The 22,344-nt window shown below is 24.6% G+C and overlaps 1 protein-coding gene across 1 annotated transcript; it reads right to left on the bottom strand.

The window, feature by feature from the left end:
- Positions 1–3,591: 3,591 nt before the first annotated feature.
- On the bottom strand, positions 3,592–21,790 carry LOC113558495 (insulin-like). Its single transcript, XM_026963965.1, has 4 exons — positions 21,685–21,790; positions 4,596–4,749; positions 4,257–4,443; positions 3,592–3,844 (listed from the first exon to the last, which is right to left on the bottom strand). Exons 3-4 carry the CDS (start codon positions 4,435–4,437, stop codon positions 3,654–3,656), a joined length of 372 nt encoding a protein of 123 aa, XP_026819766.1. The 5' UTR covers positions 4,438–4,443; positions 4,596–4,749; positions 21,685–21,790; the 3' UTR covers positions 3,592–3,653.
- Between the last annotated feature and the right edge of the window lie 554 nt (positions 21,791–22,344).

The raw sequence follows: 22,344 nt of genomic DNA, 5'->3' as shown, positions 1-22,344 counted from the left end.
GGTGGGTGATTCAGATATATACATACCTTAACTTTATCTATGACTGTCTAAAAGACATGTGTTTGAAAAATAGTAAATGTTTTTTTAATGCAGTTTCTCATTGTTACCACCTATGAAAAAATTCAAATTATCTTAATGATTTGACGAGTTAAAAAAACGCTTTTTAAAAATTATTGTAAAATTTATAGCTTACAATTTAATATTTATAATATATTAGCATAATTATATATTTAATATTTATATGTACCTACCTATATAAGAAACTCATTTTTAACAATGCCAATGATTAAAATCATTGTCGGTCCTATGCTTGTAAGTACGTTTAAAAAATATTTAAATTAAGTTTATTTTTCGAAAATTTTTGTTAATATATTTTTGTTTGATCCTAGTGCAGTTCGACCATTATCATTTTAGTTTTTACACAAAAAAAAATCGTTTATTTAATTTTGGTAAAAGGTGCGATTTGACCATGCGGCAAGCGATAAACGGTAAAAAAGTCCGAGAAAAAAATAATTTAAAAATGATATTATTTATTAGGTATTAATATATATATATATATAAATAATTAATTATGCATTAATTATTATCATTATTTTAAAATTACTTACATTATATTAAATTGTTATGACTATATTTTATACTGACTACTGAGTACTTACATATTATAAGTTAATTATGTCACATATAATTTACCATTATCGTTATTACTCCCTACTGATCCTACTCCTTTTTCGTAAACAATATGATATATTTTGTAATATTAGTTATATTATAAATATAGGTATTTACCTCTGTTGGTAGTTAATATACCAAGACATTTTTTCGAAGACTTCCGGAAACATTTCCATTTTAATGTTTTTATTAGTTTATATTGGATTGTTTATGCAAATTCACCAAAAATAATTTTTTTACCATCTTTTATTTGTCTCAATAGTAAGTACATTTGACTATTTGAGTATATAGAGCGAAAAACATTTTGAAAAAAATAACTAAGCTCAATAAAACATTTTTAATTAATAATATTTTTAAGAACTAATTTTATTTTAATTTAATAATTGATTTATATTTAAATAATTTTTTCTCGGACTTTTTTTCCTAATATCGCAGCATGCACTTGCTCAGTTGCTCACTTCATCATCACCTACCCGCTGAGCTCATGCTGACCTCTTTGGAAGAGTCCCCTTGTAACATAAGTTCATCCCTTTACGTCTTGAAGATTAAAATATTTAAAAATGTGTTTACTTGAGCTCAAGATTATTTAAAGATATTTAAAATTTGACTGAACTCTATTTTGTTGTATATTAAAAATATATTTGAAAGTTTCTAGGTTGGAGTGTATCAATAAATAAATAAATTTTTTTATTCCTACCACTTTTTTTTTAAATGTTAAATGTTTTATTACTCAATTAGAAATAATTTAAATAATTATAAAATATTTTTCTTATTATTTGACTGTTATAATATCTTGCATATTTTTAATTAATTTTCAAAACTATTGTAGGTATATTAATAGTTACTATAATAAATAAAATTGATTTAGATTCAATAATATATGATATTATAAGCGGGGTGTTCCCGGTTTCCGCTAAAAATGAACTTTCCATTTTTTTGCCAAATTAGAAAAAACGCCATTCCTTTTCCCCCAGTTATAAATTAATAAATTATAGAATCTTTAAGAGGACGCCATGCCCGCATGTGTTGTCTTTGTCTTACTAATATACATCACAAAAAATTTTCGTTCAGCAGTATTCATTTTGTGATGTTATGTTTAATATTAAAGTAAATTTACCTATTATCAAATTTAAATGTAAGAATAATATCTAGACAATGACGAATGATTTTAAAGATGTTATTATTTTAAAGTGAGTTACAGTGATGTGAAATATTACAACTTTAAAATGTTCATAACTCACTTTAAAATGATAATATTAATAAATTCATATGTCATTGTCTAGATAATATTCTTACCTTTAAATGTGATAATAAGTAAATTTACTCTAATATTAAAGCTAACATCACAAAATGTATTCTGCTAAACGAAAATTTGTTATGATGTACGTTAGTAAGACAGAGACAATACATGAGGACATGGCGTCCTCTTAAGTTTAAAAATTCTTACGTAAAGATTTAATAATATTATATTTTTTAATTACTATTATGTGATTTCAATTTCAACCAATAATTAATCGAGCTTTGACATATTGTTATCAAAACTATGCAAATATAACACTGTATCCAATGAATAAGTAAATACAATAATAATTTTACACAATATATGTATCTAATATTTTTATATTATTTTTATTTTTCTTTGTATAGGTACCTACAACTAAATGTAGGTGATTTATTATTTTTGAATAATTAGATTTAAATTAGTGATTACTCTAATAAAAATAATTAATTTCATAGGAATAAAATGTTTTTTCAAAAGACTAATTTAGTTGGTATTTTTCCATAAATGTTGTTTTAATTTTTTTTAATAATTTAAAAAATATCTTTATTATTTTATTGTACTTATATAATAACTTTAACAAAATCGTGCGTATGATTTAAATAGTTGTAGGCGTACAATTATTATTTTAGTATATATAGTGTATGACTATAGTCATAAATTACTATACTCTTATAGTCTATACGGCTATACACACATTAAAGTTACTAAAAAATATAATATTATTAAATATCTATGTAAGGGTTTATAAATTTTAAAATCCTATTATTTATAGCTGGCGGAAAGTTCATTTTTGGTGTAACACTCTATAAACGAGAATATTTTAAGTATTCATGTTTAAAAATAGATATTTACCTTCTAATATGATCACAAAATTTAAAAGCTGCTGCTAAAGCCAAATTATGTTGTGACCGCATTGAACTTGATCTAGAAGGAATATGTATCAATTACTAACAGATAAACCTAAAGTACTTCTAATTATGCTTTTGATGTTTATTTTTTATATTTTAAATATCTGTATCCCTTAAGAGGGCGTTACACACGTTTGTGTTGTCTCCGTCTTACAAATACGTAACATAGCAAATTTACACTCAGCTGATCACGTTTAGCTCTGTTAATTTAAAAATTAGAGTGAATCGATCTATTATGAAACTTGATGGTAACGACATTATCCGTGTTTGTATGTTGGTTTTTTACAATAGATAGTTAAATTTTTTAGCAAGTTATGCGTATACAGTCAACTCGTGATAACGAATTTCAAGGGATCGAGGAAAATGTTATATCGGTATATCGAAAGTTCGTTGTATCGAGATTTTCGTTATATCGCGAGTTGACTATATAATAAAGCGTAAATTAAAAATGATTATAACTGACTTAAAAACTGAATAATCGGAAAAAAAGCTACCATAAAAACACAGATAATGTTTTCATTGTCAAGTTTCATAATAGGTCAATTCACTCTAATTTTTAAACTAACAGAGGTAAACGTGATATTGAGCGTAAATTTAATATGTTACGTACTTGTAAAACGGGCACAAGACATGTGGGTGTGACGCCCTCTTAATGACGTCTTATGTGTAGTCATTTTCTATGGAACCCAATGAAGTAGGATTTTAATAAAAAAAAATATATAATTTTATATAATAATAGTTACAACTTTATTCAGCATCTAAAAACACTTATGTAGAACTAAAATGTATTATTATTGAGTTGCACAATAAGTTCTTAGCTCAGATATATAGCAAGGTCTGTGACAACACTCGTCGATGATACTTCTTTTAATAGCGCGTTGGAAACGTGGTGGCATGAATGGCATCGCTTCTTTCTTAGGCTGGTATGGGTAGTCAATTGCATTGTAGTCTTCTAAGTCTTTGTAATCCCATACATCTGATTCTATTAAAAAAAATATTAAAATAATTATCATTCTAATAATGTTTAAATTTTTAACGGAGTGAAGAAGTACAATTTTTCTTTATAACAACTTTAAGGGCGTTAAGGCAAAATATAATCTTAATATTTCATATAGAACTAATAGTCTCGAGTAAACATTAAGTGAACAGTAAAGGATTTTTAAAATTACTACTAAGTACTAAGACGTAAGCGTTAAAATCCTACACCAAGGAAATAATTTAAAAATAAAACATCTTGTTATTATTATTAAATTACACTTTAAATTTGAATCATCAACAATGACATAAGTAAACTAAACCTTTCTCGGAATTTTATTTTTAATTTAATTATTTATTATTATTCTTAGTAAGTTAAGCTTAAAGTATGTTCATGTATGTATATATCATAGACTTACCAATTGGGTTTCTTTTTTGTCCATTTGGCCCATTGTACTTGTTTTTACATAGAACTTTCATGATGTCTGCCAATCTAGAGCCACAGTATTGTTGAGGTGAGCGCTGCAATCTAACATTAGCTGTTACGATTTTGATGACTAATGCCAAGAGAAGTACACTCAAGTACAGACTTATCTTCATTGTAATCTAAAATGATAAAAAATATATATATTAAAAAAGGTTTTGTTAATTTATATAAATTATCAATAGGTAACAAAATCAAGTACAGTTTTTAAATATCAAAATAAAAGTACTATCTTTATAATACTCAGACTAAATATTTAACAAACTATACATACCTTGCTTGAATGAAAATTTAAACAAGAGTAGATATGGTTCGCTAAAAGGTATCTAGTGAACTGGTGATTGTCAACCGTTGTTGGTCTTATTTATAGTGATTTCGCCCCTGCTTTAATATTACGTAGGTAGGAATTCTTAGTACAGATCCAATAACTGTAAATAATTAAAACACATCAAGTAACGTTAAGGTGATGATTGAACAAGGGTCAAGATGATTAATTTATAAAGGGAAAATTAATTTGATTTTTGATTGACATACATTAATTGTTAATGTTTGTTATTACATTTTCCCATTACTCAATTACCTACAATTTCTAAATGTAAATTAAATAACATTAATGACATGTCAAAATGTCACATGTCTTGTGTCAAAACAATTGAGTTTTAGTTAAATAACCAATATATTTCAATTACCTAAAAAAAATATTTATCCAAGTGCAATATTTAATATTTTTAATTTAAAATATATTTATTGGTTTTAGGCAAACAAATATTTGTACTCTCAGGTATAGAACATAATTTAAATTGATTTATTTGTACTTAGTAAATAGCTTATTTTATATTGCAGTAGGCATCTTAAATTTAAAAAATAACTTAATAAATTGGTACCGTAAATATCTTCATAAAACAAGTTTAAATTTTACACTAGAATTTTGCCCAGATTCTAAAAGGTGTAAAAATATTTTTAGCTGAATTCATTTTGGTTATATTTTGTAATAAATAAATTAATAATTATAAATAGGTACTTAAAATGTTTACTCGTTAGTGACTATGCATTTTTAGGTATAGAAATACCTAGTTATGTATGGTTTTTATTTTTTTAAATAAATTTGATAAGTGGTGCTCAATATTTTTTTTTTAAATTTGATTATTATTTAATTAATTACTTATATGTAATAATTTAATTAGCTTAATCTTCATAATTTTTTTTTTACTTGAGAACAACATATTGAAAACTGGCATGTTAAGAGTTTATAAATATTTAAAATATGACTATACGTATATGGTATTTTACATTTTGAGAAGAACATGAATAATTGGCTTTACAGTGGTGTGTATTTGTTATTCCTTCTGTATTTGACGTAGTGACGTTATCCTGTAAAGTAGTTAAAGCTCAAAGCTTTAATTTGAATTTTTAAGAGCTGTTTTTGATAGCGAATTAAATAATTGGATCTTTTAAGTTCATATTTAATCTGTATCAATTTTTGAGTTTTTGACAAAAGTTAACAAAATTACTAAAATTTCGTAGTTAAAAATGAACAATTTTTTTAATTTTATAGATACCAAAAATCTACAAGATTCAATCTAAGCTGTTGTCCTTAATAGAATTTTAAAAACACTGTAATATAAAATCACATTAATTTTTTTATTAGAGTTTTAAAGTTTAAATTTAAACGTTATACTGGATATTTAAACGTATTATCTTAAACAACAATTGTTAATTTATTACCTATTTATAAAATATTAATCGCAGAAGTTTGAATCTCGAAACATTTAATTATTATTTCAAATATATTTTTCTATAAACAATACAATTTTCATAATGTTTAAGTTATTTTTAAGCTATTTAAAGGTATTTTAAATTTTCAATTTCCAAATTTTTTTATTTTTAGTATGTTTAATACAATTTTATGCTGGATCAAAAATTTCGCAAATTTATTATATATAATTTATTATAATTTTTATTTAAACTGTTTTAAAAAATATAAATATACACCGGCATATTTTTTTTCATAAGTAATTGAAGTTGAAATCTTGACAAAAATCATAACTAATGCTTAAAATATAATACAAAATACCTCATAAATTGTTCTCACTGGAATTAAAAAAAGATTAGTGATAAGCCATACACATTTTATATGAGCAGTTGCAGATTGTGAAATTCGTCCAGATCGTGAATTTTGACGAAAATTATATGGACATCCATTTCATGAAATAGACAACACTCACATAGTAAACTCCAAACATAATTTGTGTGATCACGGAACAAAAAAAAAGGATTGCATAAACTGGGAACAAAATACGGTTTACTTAAAGGATGATTCAATAGTGAATGTTTGAAAAAATCAACAACTCAATTTTTCACTATTGATCAAGTTGTTAAAAATGTTGAATTTTCGGTGCGAAAAATGATTAAAAAAATTTCGGGAGGGCAAGGATTTTTGTCTTGATCGTGTAAGGCAAAAAATCCTTGCCAATCAAGTAGGTGTGCTTGTTTTAAAAATAATATATGTAACAGTCTATATCATAATCAATTGTCATGTATAAATAAATAATAAGGAAAAAAATGTATATAGTGTATATAGGTATAATTGATTAAATTAATTATTTTGTTAATAAAAAAATATAAGAAATATAGGTAGTTAAGTAATATAAGTATACTTAATTTCATGAATATTTCATAATACTTCATAGGTAACACTGTTGTTTATTAAAAATAATGTACGTACGAGTAAGGTTTATAAAAAATAAAATAAAAATATAATGTAATATGATATCATTTATTATGACCATAATTGTTGTTATATTTTTGTTCATAGACAATATAGAAAAGTATAGTTATAATACTATGATATCTGATTTTATAATAATTACACAAAGTGCACAATTAGTATTATCCATTTCATTAAATGGATGTCCATATAATGTATTTTCGTCAAAATTCACGATCTGGACGAATTTCACTATCTGGATATCCAGTTCATGAAATGAGTGATTTCATTATTTGGATGCGACATATTCACGGCAAATTCCCTTTTTGCGAGATTAAAATAACCTATGAAATATTTTTGATATATTTATAATTATAATATTAACATTTATTTTTTTTTTTATCACAATTAAGACATTGTATTAGTTCTAAGGCTTTACACCTATATAGAAGTAAAAAAATTTTATTAAACAAAAATCTTCTTGACCTGCAAAACAAAAGCTCTTGGAAAAAATGTATTATTTTTACTGTTATTTTTATAATAATTAGGAATTACGAAAAGACTTAAGTTTTTTTTCTGTCTACATGGTGTATGGAAACCAATTTCACATAATAACTCTGATCAGTCTACGAGGATGTTCAAAATATCGTAAACTAACATAATACTTGCTAACTTACATCTATTACTTAGTGAGTCTAGGTTCAAGCAGAAGTTTTCAACAACATTAAATTATTAACGGTATCTCTAGTATTTTGTATATTAGATACATAAGCAAATATTTTCAAGAACGTATATTGACCTTATATATTCATATATAAGGGACTAATAAGGTATTATATCTACATTAGAAGTTATATTATTAAAACGATGAATATACCTATACTATATTAATTGACGCGTTGCAGAATACTATGGTATCAAATTAAATGTTAAACAAAATAGTTGACCCGAAATTTGTTTATGGACATTAATATTGTTAACGTTTAGGCTTATTACCAACAAATTTTTTTTAATCGTTATTACCTATTAAGTATTTGTTAAACTGAATAATATGATTGTTTTAGATATTTAAAAATAAGCATATTTATTCAAATAAGAATTACATACTTTTGTCTTAAAAAATTACCTATTATTTTTTTTTTGTAAATTAAGATGATTTTTTGAGATGAATAAAATAATTAATTTTATAAATATTTTAAAAAAAAGGTTAATATTAAATTTGTAATTGGAAATTGTATATTTGTATAGATACAATGTACATTCCATGATGATTATAATATGGTTCCTAGCTGTAATGTGTGTAATGTGTGTAATGTGTATGTTATTTTCAATATTTTACTTCTATATTTGTACATTATTTAGTTGGAGGATTTTTTTAGTAATAAATATTTTCTTCTTTTTTGGTGTGTATAAATAAACCTCCAAAATGACCAATGTTAAGTTGAGTTAATTGTTTATTAACAAATTCAATTATGTTAACCTCCCAATAAATGATTAGTACTCTATTACCATATCGTAACAATTTTATAAATATATAGGAGTCTACTAGATCCTTTTTTTGTTATCTATGGTTGAAATTATTTATTCAATTACTCTCAAAGTAATCTGTTATTGGTATTAAATTGTTTTTGTTTGCTGCCTATTAAAGTAGGTACCCGAATAATAATATTGTATGTAAAAATATAAAATATTTAAAATTTCTCAGCAGTTTTTTTTATTTGTACATTTTTTACAGATTTTACAGTGCCTGTTTAGTATCGTGTACAAGATTTTTACAGGAAAATGTAGTTGATCTATAAGAAACAAAATTAATAAGAAAGATAATTTTATTCATAACATGGAATAGTATATTTAATATTATTAATGAATTTCCAGACCACTGAGTAGTGAGTAATGCGCATATATTTATGGTAATATATTCATTAAGATGACTTATACCCAACTATTAATTAAAATAACTTGATAGAGAAAATAGATGAGTAGTTTTCAGAGAAATCAAATGATACGATGTATAATAATTTAAATGTAAAACATGAAATGCAAAATAGACAATTATGGAATGTCAATTTATAAAGTAAAACAAAATGTTATGTAAGTAATTTGAAAATATGTATCCAAAAGTATTTGTACTCAAATAATTTTTTTTTACTGAATATTCAAATGTGTTTTAGACATTTTTCAAAATAAATAGACATCTATATCTTACCTCCTTAAATTATTTTAAAAAGTACCTTTACAAAATACAAGACTGTTTGTTTTTTGAAAAAATAGTCGATATCTAAAAGATTTTCAAATTCTTTAATAACTTCATTTTTTAGTACCTACATGAGCCATAGCAGCATATGAATAAAATGCATAACAAATTCAGAATATCTTTTATTACCAACCTTTATACATGGTAACACACGTCCATAGTTCACACACGTTTTAATGGATGAAAAACCACCATTCATTAACACATTCAGAAAGTTCAATTTAAATGAATTCATTTAGGTTTTTTTGAAATCTAGCATAAAGAAATGAAATTTAAATTTTGATTTTATGCTTTTAAAGCCGTCAAAATATCTCTATTTATATCTTCTTTTTATTTGGTAAATGACATAAACGGGGTATACAATTTGAATAGTAAGAATAGTACCTATGGTATCTATAGGTTATAGATATATACTATAATACACTATTCATAGATATATAGATCCTATATTTATGAATATGGCTGTGAATTTAATGCACTAAAAAAACCCTTAAAAAATGCAATATAAAATATATTTAAAATGTCAAAAATTATAGTATAAAATGCACCTAAAATGGTTTTTAATTTAAAGTTTATATTTATATTGATAATAGTATATTATAGGCATAAAAATGTATTTATTTAAGAAAAAGTTTATTAAAAGTTTATTTTGAAGTTTATTAATTCTTTATTAATGTTATTGATTTGCTTGAAACATTTTTTAAAAGGTCTTCAAAGATGTTAATTAATGGAATTTAATTAAAAATACCAAAAAAATGAACTAAAACAGGAAAATATGACCTAAAAAGGTGAAAAATTGCAGAAAATGCAAAATAAAAGTTTCGTAAGTGGATTTGTTGTTACATAATTCAAATGTTATACTTTCAAAGCTACGTTTCACAACTACCAATAAAAAATGCTCTTTTCTACAAATTCATAGTCCTACTTATGAATAGTATTTCATTTTTGAACTGAATATGTACATATAAAAGTTGTTACAATTAAACTTCTCATGAAAATAAAATAAAATATAAAGTATTTGTGATTAGTCGAAGCTCTTAATTCTATTAGACAAACGCGTTGTATGTACTCTTTATTTAAAGTCTCAAGTTTAAATAATGAACCCATATGTAACCGATTTAGATATTTAAAATAAAAAAAAATTTAAACGTTTTTCATATTATATTAAATGATAATATTATCTTTATTTATTTTTTAACAAAAAATATATATTTTAAATGTTAGAAAAAAAACCACATAGGTCTTGTGTTGAAATCTCTTATCCGTTCCATTATCTCCAAACGATTTTAAATAAATTATGAATTTATTAAAATTACGATAGGGAAAAAAACATATTATCTTAATGACCAGTGGAATAGTTTAGATTATCTATAATAAAATGCAACACAAAAATACAAAATATATCTAATTATTTATTACGTCTATTTTGTTTAATATTACTTACGAATAGTAGGCGCCTACATGACAATTATTATTTCGTACATCGAGAATGTGTAACTATCGATCACAGTTTCTTAATAATTATATTTTTTATTTGACTACCTAATTAAGTGTATTATTCATATTGTGTTTATATTTTTGTATAAAAAAAGAAAAACATAATTTTATGGACATTTTAATAATTATAATATATTTATTACTTATATTTAACCGCATATTTTACTTGTATTGCTGCATACATGCATATATGAACAGGGCTCGGGATTTATAGCACTTAAAATCATTAAAATAGGCATTTAAAAAAGTGCTTAAAAACATCATTATAAGCACTCAAATCAGCATTTAAAAAACTTAAATTTGTGCAAAAATATTAAACCAAAAAAATTTTCATATTACATGATAACGTAGGTACTAGACATAATTTTTAAATGTGCTAAAAATAATATAATTAAAAATTACAAAAAATATTGAAACAAAATGATAAGGAAAAGTTTCTAACAAAAAATCAAAAAAATAAATAAATCTTTGTATCATAAGAAAATCAAACTTCACTTTTGAGACATTCTGCCTTATTGCTTATAGATTTTCCGAAATCAATAAAACCATAAAAAGTAGAAAAACTGGTCAAAAAATCAAAAATAATTAGAAAAATTGGAAATAAGCATCTTTTTAAAAAATTGTTGAAAAAAGCAACAAAAAAAAAGAACTTTCAAATTTCATAATTAAACGTATTGTCACATGACATACAATTTCATAACACTTTGCTACGTTTTGAGTCAATACATAAAAATAAGCAAATGCTTTAGCCCCGAGCTCTGCATATGAGTTTCTAGTGTATTAAATTTTTAGGTCTAATTTATGAACACCTGCTATTCATAATTTTGATTTTTATTGGTTATTATATAGTTTGCTACGTTTTCTATAGCCCACGCTCCATTGTAATAATTGTAGAACTTCGTACATCGTGTTTTATTTTGAATATAATTATGTTCAAGTGTTCAACACTTTTTACAACATTTATATTCTCAACATGAACACAGAAATGAGCTCAGTGATGGCAGAAATAGTTTTAATAGAAACTCATATCCCATATATTTTTTATTGTCGACATTTTTTCCGATAAAACATATCACCATTGTGTACAAAATGTCTATTCCTATTTCCTCATCACTTCGTATTTATTTATAATTGGAAATTTTATATTTAAATATGATATACCTACCTATTAAATAAAATATAAAATGTAAACAACGTGGAATTTGGATTGTAATTGGCAATCAAATATCGTGTAGACAGTAGAGTGTATTCTTGGCTAACAGTTATCGTTGATTTATTTTATCGTAACTTTTTTTTCGGAGATGAAATTTTTTTATTATTTAGCTTCCTGTATTAACTATTACAGCTCGACAATTAAGTAGTAACAGAGAATATTTAATATTATAAATAACTTAAAAATAAGCTTGGAAAATAGCAAGTATAAAATAATAATAATATATTCTTTGTACAAAAACAGAGTATACAATGTGTTCCGGGGAGGGAGGGAGTGACCGGCGGACGTCATATGAAAGTTTACTTAAAATTATGAAGAAATGCTCTTTAAAGAACGGGTCTAACATTTTTATTTTTTAAGTTATGGGCTAATAAACTTTTTTTAAATAAAACCAAACCTACCAGACATTTTTTTATGTTTCTTCAAAACTTTTCAACATCTTAACATAATTATTTTTTTATTTTAAAGCTATTTAATTATACTATTAACCAACATACACAATTAAACCAGAAACTATGCAAATTATTATTATTAACTTGAAAAAGTAAACATTTTTTATTAAAAGATAGAATTTTTAAAAATAAATCTCGTATTACTCCAAATAATTGAATATTTAGTACGAGTTTTTTTGTTTGTGTATTATTTTACTCAATAATACCTAGAATACCTTATAAGTTTGTTTTTCATATCTTCCATAATTGCAGAGTTATACGCTGTTAATGGTTACTAACTTAATTTTTTTATAATCGAATATCGGTCGTTAAAACAAGGGACAAGGTACAAAAAGTGTTTCATTTAGAGTTCAAGTTTGTTTACAGTCAGGTGGGGAACTTTGAAAATCCGATTAACTAATTAAATAAACATACCAATTATATCTTTGTTATTTATTTTTGTATAAAACTACATTATTATTATTTTGTGTTATTTTCGTTAGTTAGGTTCCATTTTGTATTTAAAAAATAAACCAATACTTATTAAATTATTTATATAAATATTCACTTCGGGTGAGTTTATGCATCATATTTAGTAAAATTATAAATAGCCAATAATTACGATCCCAAAAGATCGGTTATGTTTAGCTGCATGGGAGATGAAACTTATTTATTTTATGCACAGAAATTACATTTTAGATTCTGAACGAAGTGAAGAATGTATTAAATTTACAATGATGTATGTACGAATTTTTACGCATAATCAGTTTTTGACAAAATTGATGTTTTTATTTTGCTGTAACTCGAAAACGTATCATTGTAAATACTTGAAATTTTCACCAAATATTTATATTAGCGTTATCTATTTACGATTAAAGCTTCAAAATATTTTTAAATCGTTAGTCACAATTTTCGTTTATAAGCGTTTAAAGTTCAAATGTTTACGAAACATGTCAAAACCGCGATAATTTGCAAGGAATTTTGAAGTCGAAAATTCATAAAATTTTGATTATTTATACCTTAGGTTAAAAAACGCAATACAAGATTATCCATAAGTTTTATTTCAAGTAACCGAAAAAAAATTCTAGTGTGAATATAGAAAAAAATTTAATAAGCGTATGAAATTTTTTTTACGAAATCGAGTATTATTATGATATATTACAATTTAAATATTGGTAATAATATAATCTATTCTAATAATTATCCTAGACTGATAAACAATCTCCGTTCAGAATCATTTTTCGTATACATTGATACCTGTCATTGCATTCAAATTTAACACATCCATTATAGTGACCTACTCTCCATCTCTACTATACAGCAGAGCGATATCCACTTGTTCACCTTTTTTTTGTTTTAAAATCTACTATATATTTTATTATTTATTAGTATATAATATAATTGTATAATTTTGATTATTTTAAAAATGTTTTCATAAGCTCCTATTTCAGGTCTTATAGAATTTCATGAAGATTTTGTAAATTATTTTATTTTCTTACGAGTGATTTTAAGCTCGTTGAGGATAATTTTTTATAGCTTATAAGAATACGTGTGTTAACTTTGTATTGCTAATTATAATCTATCTAATACTAACTATACTAACTAGTCTTTTATATTTTTGTGATTCGTTGGCTACTTGCCTACTTGTCTATTGTCATTCTAGTTTCTCTTAGATTTAAATTCTGTTTTCCATATTTTGTTATATTCTAAAGAACGGATATTTTTAATTTGTGTTTTGGTGCCTGTGTATATTTGTAATTTTTCCTAGTTTGTTTGTATAATTGCTTTGGATGCTTTGTTTGCTATACATGTTAGAGTGATTTTTTTTATTTAGCATATTATTTATTGATTTTTTAATTTTGACTAATATTTTACTAAAATTAAATCGATTTTGGAGATTTGTTAGTGCACTTTTTAAGTCACCAAAGATATTAGTCATTGTATTCTATCACGGTAGGAGATATATTGAATTATCTTTAGGGTGGTTGTGGCTTCGACAGTGTAGACAGAACATTTGTCATTTATTTATTTTTGTATATTAACACTGAGGTTATTTTTGAGGTAATGGAAATTTCAACTATAATGTCGGATATGAATACGTAAGTACATATTTTTACATAGGTTTTGTATTTATAATTATTTTTGTATGTTGGTTCGTTTGTTTCTTTTTTAATTTACTATTTAGAAATATTATTTTAATTTTAATGCTCGAGTTGGTTTCCTGTAATGTTCAACTACACGCTTACTCTGTTGTTCATATTAATTTTTTTGATATTTTATTAATATTTTAATTGTACCTACTCGTATATATCTGCTCTTCACGTGAAGTGGGATAGGGTTATAAGTAAGTACATTTAGTCTATTTGTAATTTAAATTCTTGGAATTTTTAATTAAAATTTTCATTTCATTTTTGAATCAAAGATTACACCAAGTAGGTATTCATTTTTATTCAATTTTATTTTCAAATAATTTTAGTTTGATTGTGTTGTTGATATATATATATATTTTTTTATAAAAAATATTGATTGAGATTTGTCGTTTTAAAAAATGAAGTTGATTCATTTGTTTGACCTAAATGTTTTAAGAATATATTGCCATATAAAATCTAATTAATTTAAACATTCTTTAAAAATTATAATAGTTTAAAAGAAGTTCAAAAATTTTTGTTTCTTCTCTTAATATAAAATTTGTTTTTTTTTTTTATTATTATTATTTAAAACCTGTTATTATTGTTATGTAAGTTCATAAATCTTAATTTTATGTAATCAAATATAATTAAATAATATACACCAGTATATAAATAACATTGTTAAAATTTGCTTGAATAAGCTTTCACTACAACGATCTACAATTGAAAATTATAAAAAATTAGGGGTCTTGCCAGTTATATAAAAAAATAGCAATTATGTTCATTTTTAAACAACTTAATATTGATCAATTACATAATGATAATATACATAAAAGAGAAGTAAAGAAAATATGATTGTGCAGTTAAATATACTAATAGATCTTTTGGTCATACATTTGTAAATTATCTAGGCCCGACTTATTATAACTCCATTCCTCTGGATATTAAAAGAACTATTATTACATGTAAAAAAATAACATTAGAGGATTACCATATAAATATATATTTTTAGATTTGAATAATAATGTGTCTTAATGTAAATATTAAGTCTTCATTGTAAATTATTGAACTGCTATTTATATTTATAACATTGTATTCGTTTGCGTAAACGCTGTATTATCTTAATCTATTATTAATTTATTTATGTTAAAACGTTATTTCATTTTTTTCATTCTTTGTTTGTGATTGTTATATATATATATATATATTTTACTTTAACTAGGCTAATAAATAATTAATGTACTAACCTATAATAAGAAATTACTTAATTGAATTATTATATCTGTAAATGTTATAAGTTATAACTCCCTACCTCCAATACAAGCTTTTAGCTTACAGGAGGTAGGTAATATATATATATATATAATCATAGTATAAATTAAATATGACTGTTTGGTATGTTTGAAGAATTTTTATAAAGATTAGTATTAATTTAATTAACTTATAATTTATATAAACGATTACTTTTATTTGTTTTTTTAGTATTTTAATACATTTTTATGAAAAAGTATATTTTCTAAAAAAGAATATTTATGCATATAAATGATTATTTTTATGAAATTATAAAACATGAAATCATCTTATTTTTAGAATTTTTGGTGCTTATCTTTAATTATTATAAGCAATATTAAGGTAGATATGTTTGAGCTTTGTGGTATGCTGATTTTCATATAAAAATCTTTAAAAGTGTTTATTTTTACTATTTTTGTATAGAATATACTCTTGCTTTAAAATATTGATGAAATATAACATGCATTAGTTATTAAGTAATTTTTTTAGTTTTCGTATTATTTTAATGTAGCGTCGTAAGCTTTTTATAAATTCAATCTTATAACTCTTTACCTAATTTTTGTTTATTACGTTGTGGGATTCTTGTTGAGATTATTGAAAGTCAAATAGTATATGTATTTGCGGAAACTACTTTATTCTTTTATTATATATTTGATTTTTTTCTATAAATCAGACTAGTCTATAGTTTATAACTTTATCTTGTATTGTTTAGCAGCTAGTGTTATATTAGGCGATACCAGTGGCGGCTTGAGTCTTCATAACTCAAGGAGCAAGTTTTTAAACAACCAACCCACCCACCCACCCACCCACCAACTACATTTACTAAGACCAATGTAACAGTTTTAGGTTCTTCTTTAGTTAAATTTCTCATTAACTTTTACAATTTATGATATAGATACGTACACTTATTTTTTACTTGAATGATCAATCTTCTGTTATGAATTATGAAAAAACCTGTTAAACATTTAACATAAAACATTTTTTCCCCATTTTCGAGGCAGGAGCAGTCGCTCCTAGTATTCTTTTAACAAGTCGCCCTTGGGTGATACCTTACTTTCAGGGCTTAGTTATTTTTTTCCTGTTCCAGGTTACTATTGCAGTGTTTACCATTCTTTAATCATTATGTTGGACTTCTATATTTTATTGTTTATTTGTAGTAATATTCAGATTTCATTTCAATTAGACTGTGGTTAATATAAATTAAATATTAATAGCGAATTTCACCTGATTCTGGGATTTTGTTTTTACACTTTGTTAGGGAATAAATTATTTCTTTATTTAAAGGTATGAGTAGTTTTCTAGTGATGGGTTTATGGTTTAGTTAGTTATTATATTTTTATAGGATGTTTAGATCGTATTTTTGTTTAAAAATAAAATCTGATTTTTTCGACTGTTTCTAGTTTCTATAGTGATTTGCTGTCTTTTTTAAGTATTTGAATATTTAGGTATTTATACACTATTACACCATAGAATTTATTATTAAATACAACAATAACATATAGGGACAATCTAATATGTCTCCGACCCCTTTTCCTGTTAGGTAATATTGCAATGGTCATCATGTTCCACTATTGTTGATGAACTTCTGACATCTGTAATACGTGTCTTTTTACATGTCACCTGGGCCCTCTTTGAATTTTGTGTCACTAACGATGTTTCAAGTATTTTTACGTTTTAAATTAGAGATAATGGACTAGAACCACGGCTTCGACGTGCGGCTATGCACTACGATGGAGGCGGAGGGATTTGGACAATAACTCTTTCTTTATCTCTGAATTCATTATAGACACATAGATTCGACTATATATACTTCGACCTTTTTCGTATTTTTTATAAGTATTATCGAAAGTTTATGTAACCTGTGACACCCATAAGTGGGGCTGAAGCAAAAAACACTATTATTATTATAACTAAAATAAAAGAAAAAAGAGATAGATGATTTACTCAAATATTTCATCTAACTTGATAAATATAATAGTATATACGACATACGTACATAAACATATTTGTTGCTATGTCACTTTGAAAATGTGATTATCCCACGGCTTTATCACCAATAAATAATAAACACATTATTTTTATTAATATTTCTACCATATTTTTCTTTTTATAATTCTCAATGCTTTTATGATATCTTATGCAATGTCAGAACAAATTCTAATATTTTATATTCAATCATTTCCTAATATTTTGATTATGTTTGGATACAACAATAAAGTAACATGATAGTTCATGATGATGCTTAAAATAAGATAAGGTTATGTTGTTGGTGAATTGCGGCCCAATCCCTAAGTAAAGTACGATTTATGGCCTAGGCTTTTTAGAGGGATGTATGAATTCAGGCCTGGATTTATGAGCGGTACATAATATAGGAGTTAATTCACATGTACCTGTTTACTTAAACCGATGTCGTTTAATTGATTCCCGGGTCATTATTTTTTTTTTTAACATTTAGTCAAATATTCAGCCTATTAGCATAATCCAAAAGACACCACGAGGAGGTTGGCCGACGAGTTTCTTAAAAATGTTGTTCTTTTTAGTTTTTTTATATTTTGAAATTCATTCAATTTTTATAAATTAATTATTTATTGTATTATATTATAATTTATTAAACAAATTATTAGTAAAAAAATTTAGTGGTTTGGTAAACATTTCAAATTTAAAAACTTGTATCTGGTAATGCGATTACCACAGTAAATCACTTCTCTCAAAAACTTTGTTTTTCTCGGTTATTCATGGATATTTTAATCCCATTGCTCCTGCATTTAATATAATATGTTTCCGACTGCTTTTCAACAGCTCAGTCTACTGATATATAACAATAGGGAGTCAACTCGCACATACCTCTTAATGACCCGAGAATCAACTAATAAAGTAGGTCTCTTAAAAAAATATATATATATGTATATGCAATTATATGCATTATGTTAAAATTACGCAAAATGCTTAAAATTATTCTATTTAGTTGAGAATAAGCCAAATTGTTGACATATCTGACAATCATTCAATTTGGAAAAACATAAAACTCAATGTTTTAACCAAATCAAAATTCTCTATTTTTTATAACTCGAGCATAACCATCTGTCCTCTATTGCTTTTTTTCACACATTTTCTTTGTTTTTACACCTTTACTTTTATATTTTATGTATATTTCAAATTGAACGTCTAGTAACACATCAACGAAGTTTTACATATTGTGATGACTAATAAAGAACAATACATAGATATACTTAGAGACATAGGTACATAGTATACAGGTAAAGGTTATTACTTGGGCCGCAATTCATCAACAGCTAAAATATTGTCTGACCAAATTCACTGGTCCTTAATATCGTTAGCTACATATAAGGCCACAACTCATCCACAGACCACAGCCGTTATTTCAACACCTCTTATTCTAATGTAAAGTAAAAAAGGCAATCCAGTACTTACCTGACTATTATATCACACGTTTAGTGGATACAAAGCGCCACCCTCCCCCCCTCAAAAAAAAATAATAATACTGAAATATATTAACTTTTTAGTATTTTAATTGTATCCCAAATGAATGAGTTTATGTTTATTATTAGAATAGATGTGCATGTTTTCAATAATTAAAAATTAAATATATTAAACATTATATTAAGTATTTGGTTTTTGTTCTTAGCTATTTTTTAATTGTTTAAAATCTGTTTTGGATTTGGCTTTCTTTTGTATCAATTCAATATTTTAATTTGCTAATTTTGTAGTTTTACTATGAGTGCAAATGTATTTATTTTTATTTACAATTTTGATACATATTGGTACATATATTATTGCTGTTGTTTATGAATGGTAAGACTTCCCATACTAATATTTTGTACTAGTGTGAAGTTTAACATAGTGAGGCCAATAATTGTTGACCATTCTCTGTTTGATGGATTTGAACGAGTATTTTTATTGCTATTTAGATATATTAAGTTGTCATTTTTTAATATTTATTTATGGAAAATTGTGGCTACTAAAAAATTTAAAATCACCTATTATTATAAAAAGTGTTGATAATTGATTTATCATTTTAATTAGGTCATTAGCATGAAAATGTTTATAATGAAGTAGGTAAATGTTTCAATAGGTTGTTTTTTTTTTATCTTTCACTGTAATTATTGCTATCACTTCGATGTCGGAGTTTATAATTATTATTTTTACCAGAAGTATATAATTTAACATATATCTGCCGTAACATGCTGCAGCGACTCCACTGCTTGCACGATTAGCATTATTTTTTTCTATTTAATTAGTATCCTGTGTAATTGTTTAGTTTGATTTAAAATTATCTTAAAGACTTTTTGAAGAACAATTATCTTTGGTGTTTGTTAGTTATTATCATTTTGAAGATTTGTTGGTTTTTTGTAAGACGAATTTAAATTTTATTTGATAATTTGAACGTTGGATTAGAATTTATTTAATTTTTATTACACCTATGCAATGATCTATTGTTTTTATCTTCTATTTCAAGGCGTTTAATAATTTTTTGAGCATGGTTCTATTGAATGAGAAAATTTTTTTTAGTAGGGGGATAGAGTTCTATAATGTTTTCTAGAATGCTCGGTTTAATGTTATATTGAATTAATGTGTTTTCAACTAACTCTTTGAATGCCTCGTGTATTATCGATAAATTGTTGTTTTCGGTAAAGACTACTTTTGTAGTTTCTAGTACGTTATCTGTATTTTCATTGTAATTAATTTTAGACCGACTTTTTGATTACACTGTTTCTGTATGATTATTCTGTTGTTTATTCGTTATCATCATAGTTATTTAATAGTCATTAATTAATTCGAATCAAATGAAGACATGAAGAGGGGGATTCTTTTTTTTAACTTCTATATGTATGATTTCTTTTTATCGCTTTAGCTTTTTACTTATTGTGTATAATGAATTTCGGTCTTATTTAATTAGAAGGGAGGATTTTTTATATTTTGTTTTTCATTTACTGATAGTGATTTGGCTTTTATAAGGAAGTTTCAATTTTTCTATATTTTCTGTAAAGTTTGGTGAGGTTTAACTTGTTTTTGTACCTGTAACATGTTAAAGAATTATTCGTGATTGATATTCTCGTGTTATATAATTAATTATAATTAATGAACTTGGAACTTTGTTCACATCTTTAGTGTTGAAAATTTAGTAATTACGTGAATATAAATATTTCTTTCCGAATATTTACTCTAAAGTAAATGATTTGGCTGGTTGGAAAAACACAGATAGGTTAGGATAGGTACTTGCAAATTCGTTCTGAATTATATAGTGAGGGACTGTGGTCCTATGTTTGATATTATTATCATTATAATGGGATTAAAAGTTTAATTTTTTTTTTTTTGGTGTGTTGTTTAATTACATTTGATTAGGTTGATTTAGTACTTTCTCAATTAATCAAGCAAAAGGATACAAAAATGATTTTTAGATAAAATGATGAAATCGATATTATTTTCTGGTTTCGCTATTTATGTTATAATGAAAATGTAATTTTATTGCTGGGTGTTTTCAATAATTTTAATAATAACAATTCAATCTTTATTTGGATAGGTAATTTTGGATTTTATTTTGGTGAATGTATTGGTTTCATTTTGTTTGATTTTTTGAGTTGGTTGTTACTTACCGGATTTTTCATTGTGGTTTAGCGTTAGATTGGGTTTGATGTAATTGTTTTGATTTATACTAGGTATATGTTTTTTGAAGTGTTGTGTCATGGGAGTCTTAGGCTGTGGCCCTGTTTTGTTTATTTATTACATTTGATTTATGAGGTTTGTTTTTGTTAGTGCCACAAATATTTCATTTCTAAGATGCTTATTTAAAATTGCATACATAATTATAATTTTTACGTACCTTCAAATTATGTTGATTATTGTTATTACTTATTTGCACGAGCGTTATCGGAAGAGAGACTTTTAAATGTACAACCGTCGCGGATAAGCTGAACGAGTTAACTGCGTTATTATCATTTTTTAATATAACGTGCACCTTTCTCTATAATATTATTATAATATGTATAATAATTTTAGATACGTGTACTTAGAACTAGATATATTATAACCAGCTATAATTGATAATATATTGTATTTTTTTTATACATGATGTCGAAAATAATTTATAAATACATGGTTTAAAATAGATGTTTAATATTTGACTGATAATTTTAATTGGCATATGTAACTTATTAGTTAATAATGGAGTCGATCATAGATAACGATTATAATATTGTTATGAATGAAATCGTTAGGTTGTTAATTAGAATTTTGAATTGAAAATTGAAATATGTTACGATATGATTCTTGGTCGTTGTAGAGCTGTTTACACCTAGATAAAACCTCAAGATTTATTATAAAAGATATAATTTTTTGGCTTGACTCTGCATGAAAGAAAAAATAGGTTTTATCATTAATTTCAAAAGAATAAGAATAACATAATATAGAGAATACAGTAACTATTACGGTCACTTTAAATTTAAATTAAAAAAATATTTGTTTTTAAATGCAGTTAAACCTT

Source organism: Rhopalosiphum maidis, chromosome 3 (assembly GCF_003676215.2).
Source record: "Rhopalosiphum maidis isolate BTI-1 chromosome 3, ASM367621v3, whole genome shotgun sequence".
NCBI classification, from domain to species: domain Eukaryota; kingdom Metazoa; phylum Arthropoda; class Insecta; order Hemiptera; family Aphididae; genus Rhopalosiphum; species Rhopalosiphum maidis.
Note: the sequence above shows the minus strand (reverse complement) of the source record. Positions and strands in the feature narration are given on the sequence as shown.

Coding starts and splice junctions, on each gene's coding strand:
- LOC113558495 (XM_026963965.1), bottom strand. CDS start 4,437: ATGAAGATAAGTCTGTACTTGAGTGTACTTCTCTTGGCATTAGTCATC. Junction 3,845..4,256: donor ACAAAAAAGAAACCCAATTG/GTAAGTCTATGA, acceptor TTTTTTTAATAG/AATCAGATGTATGGGATTAC.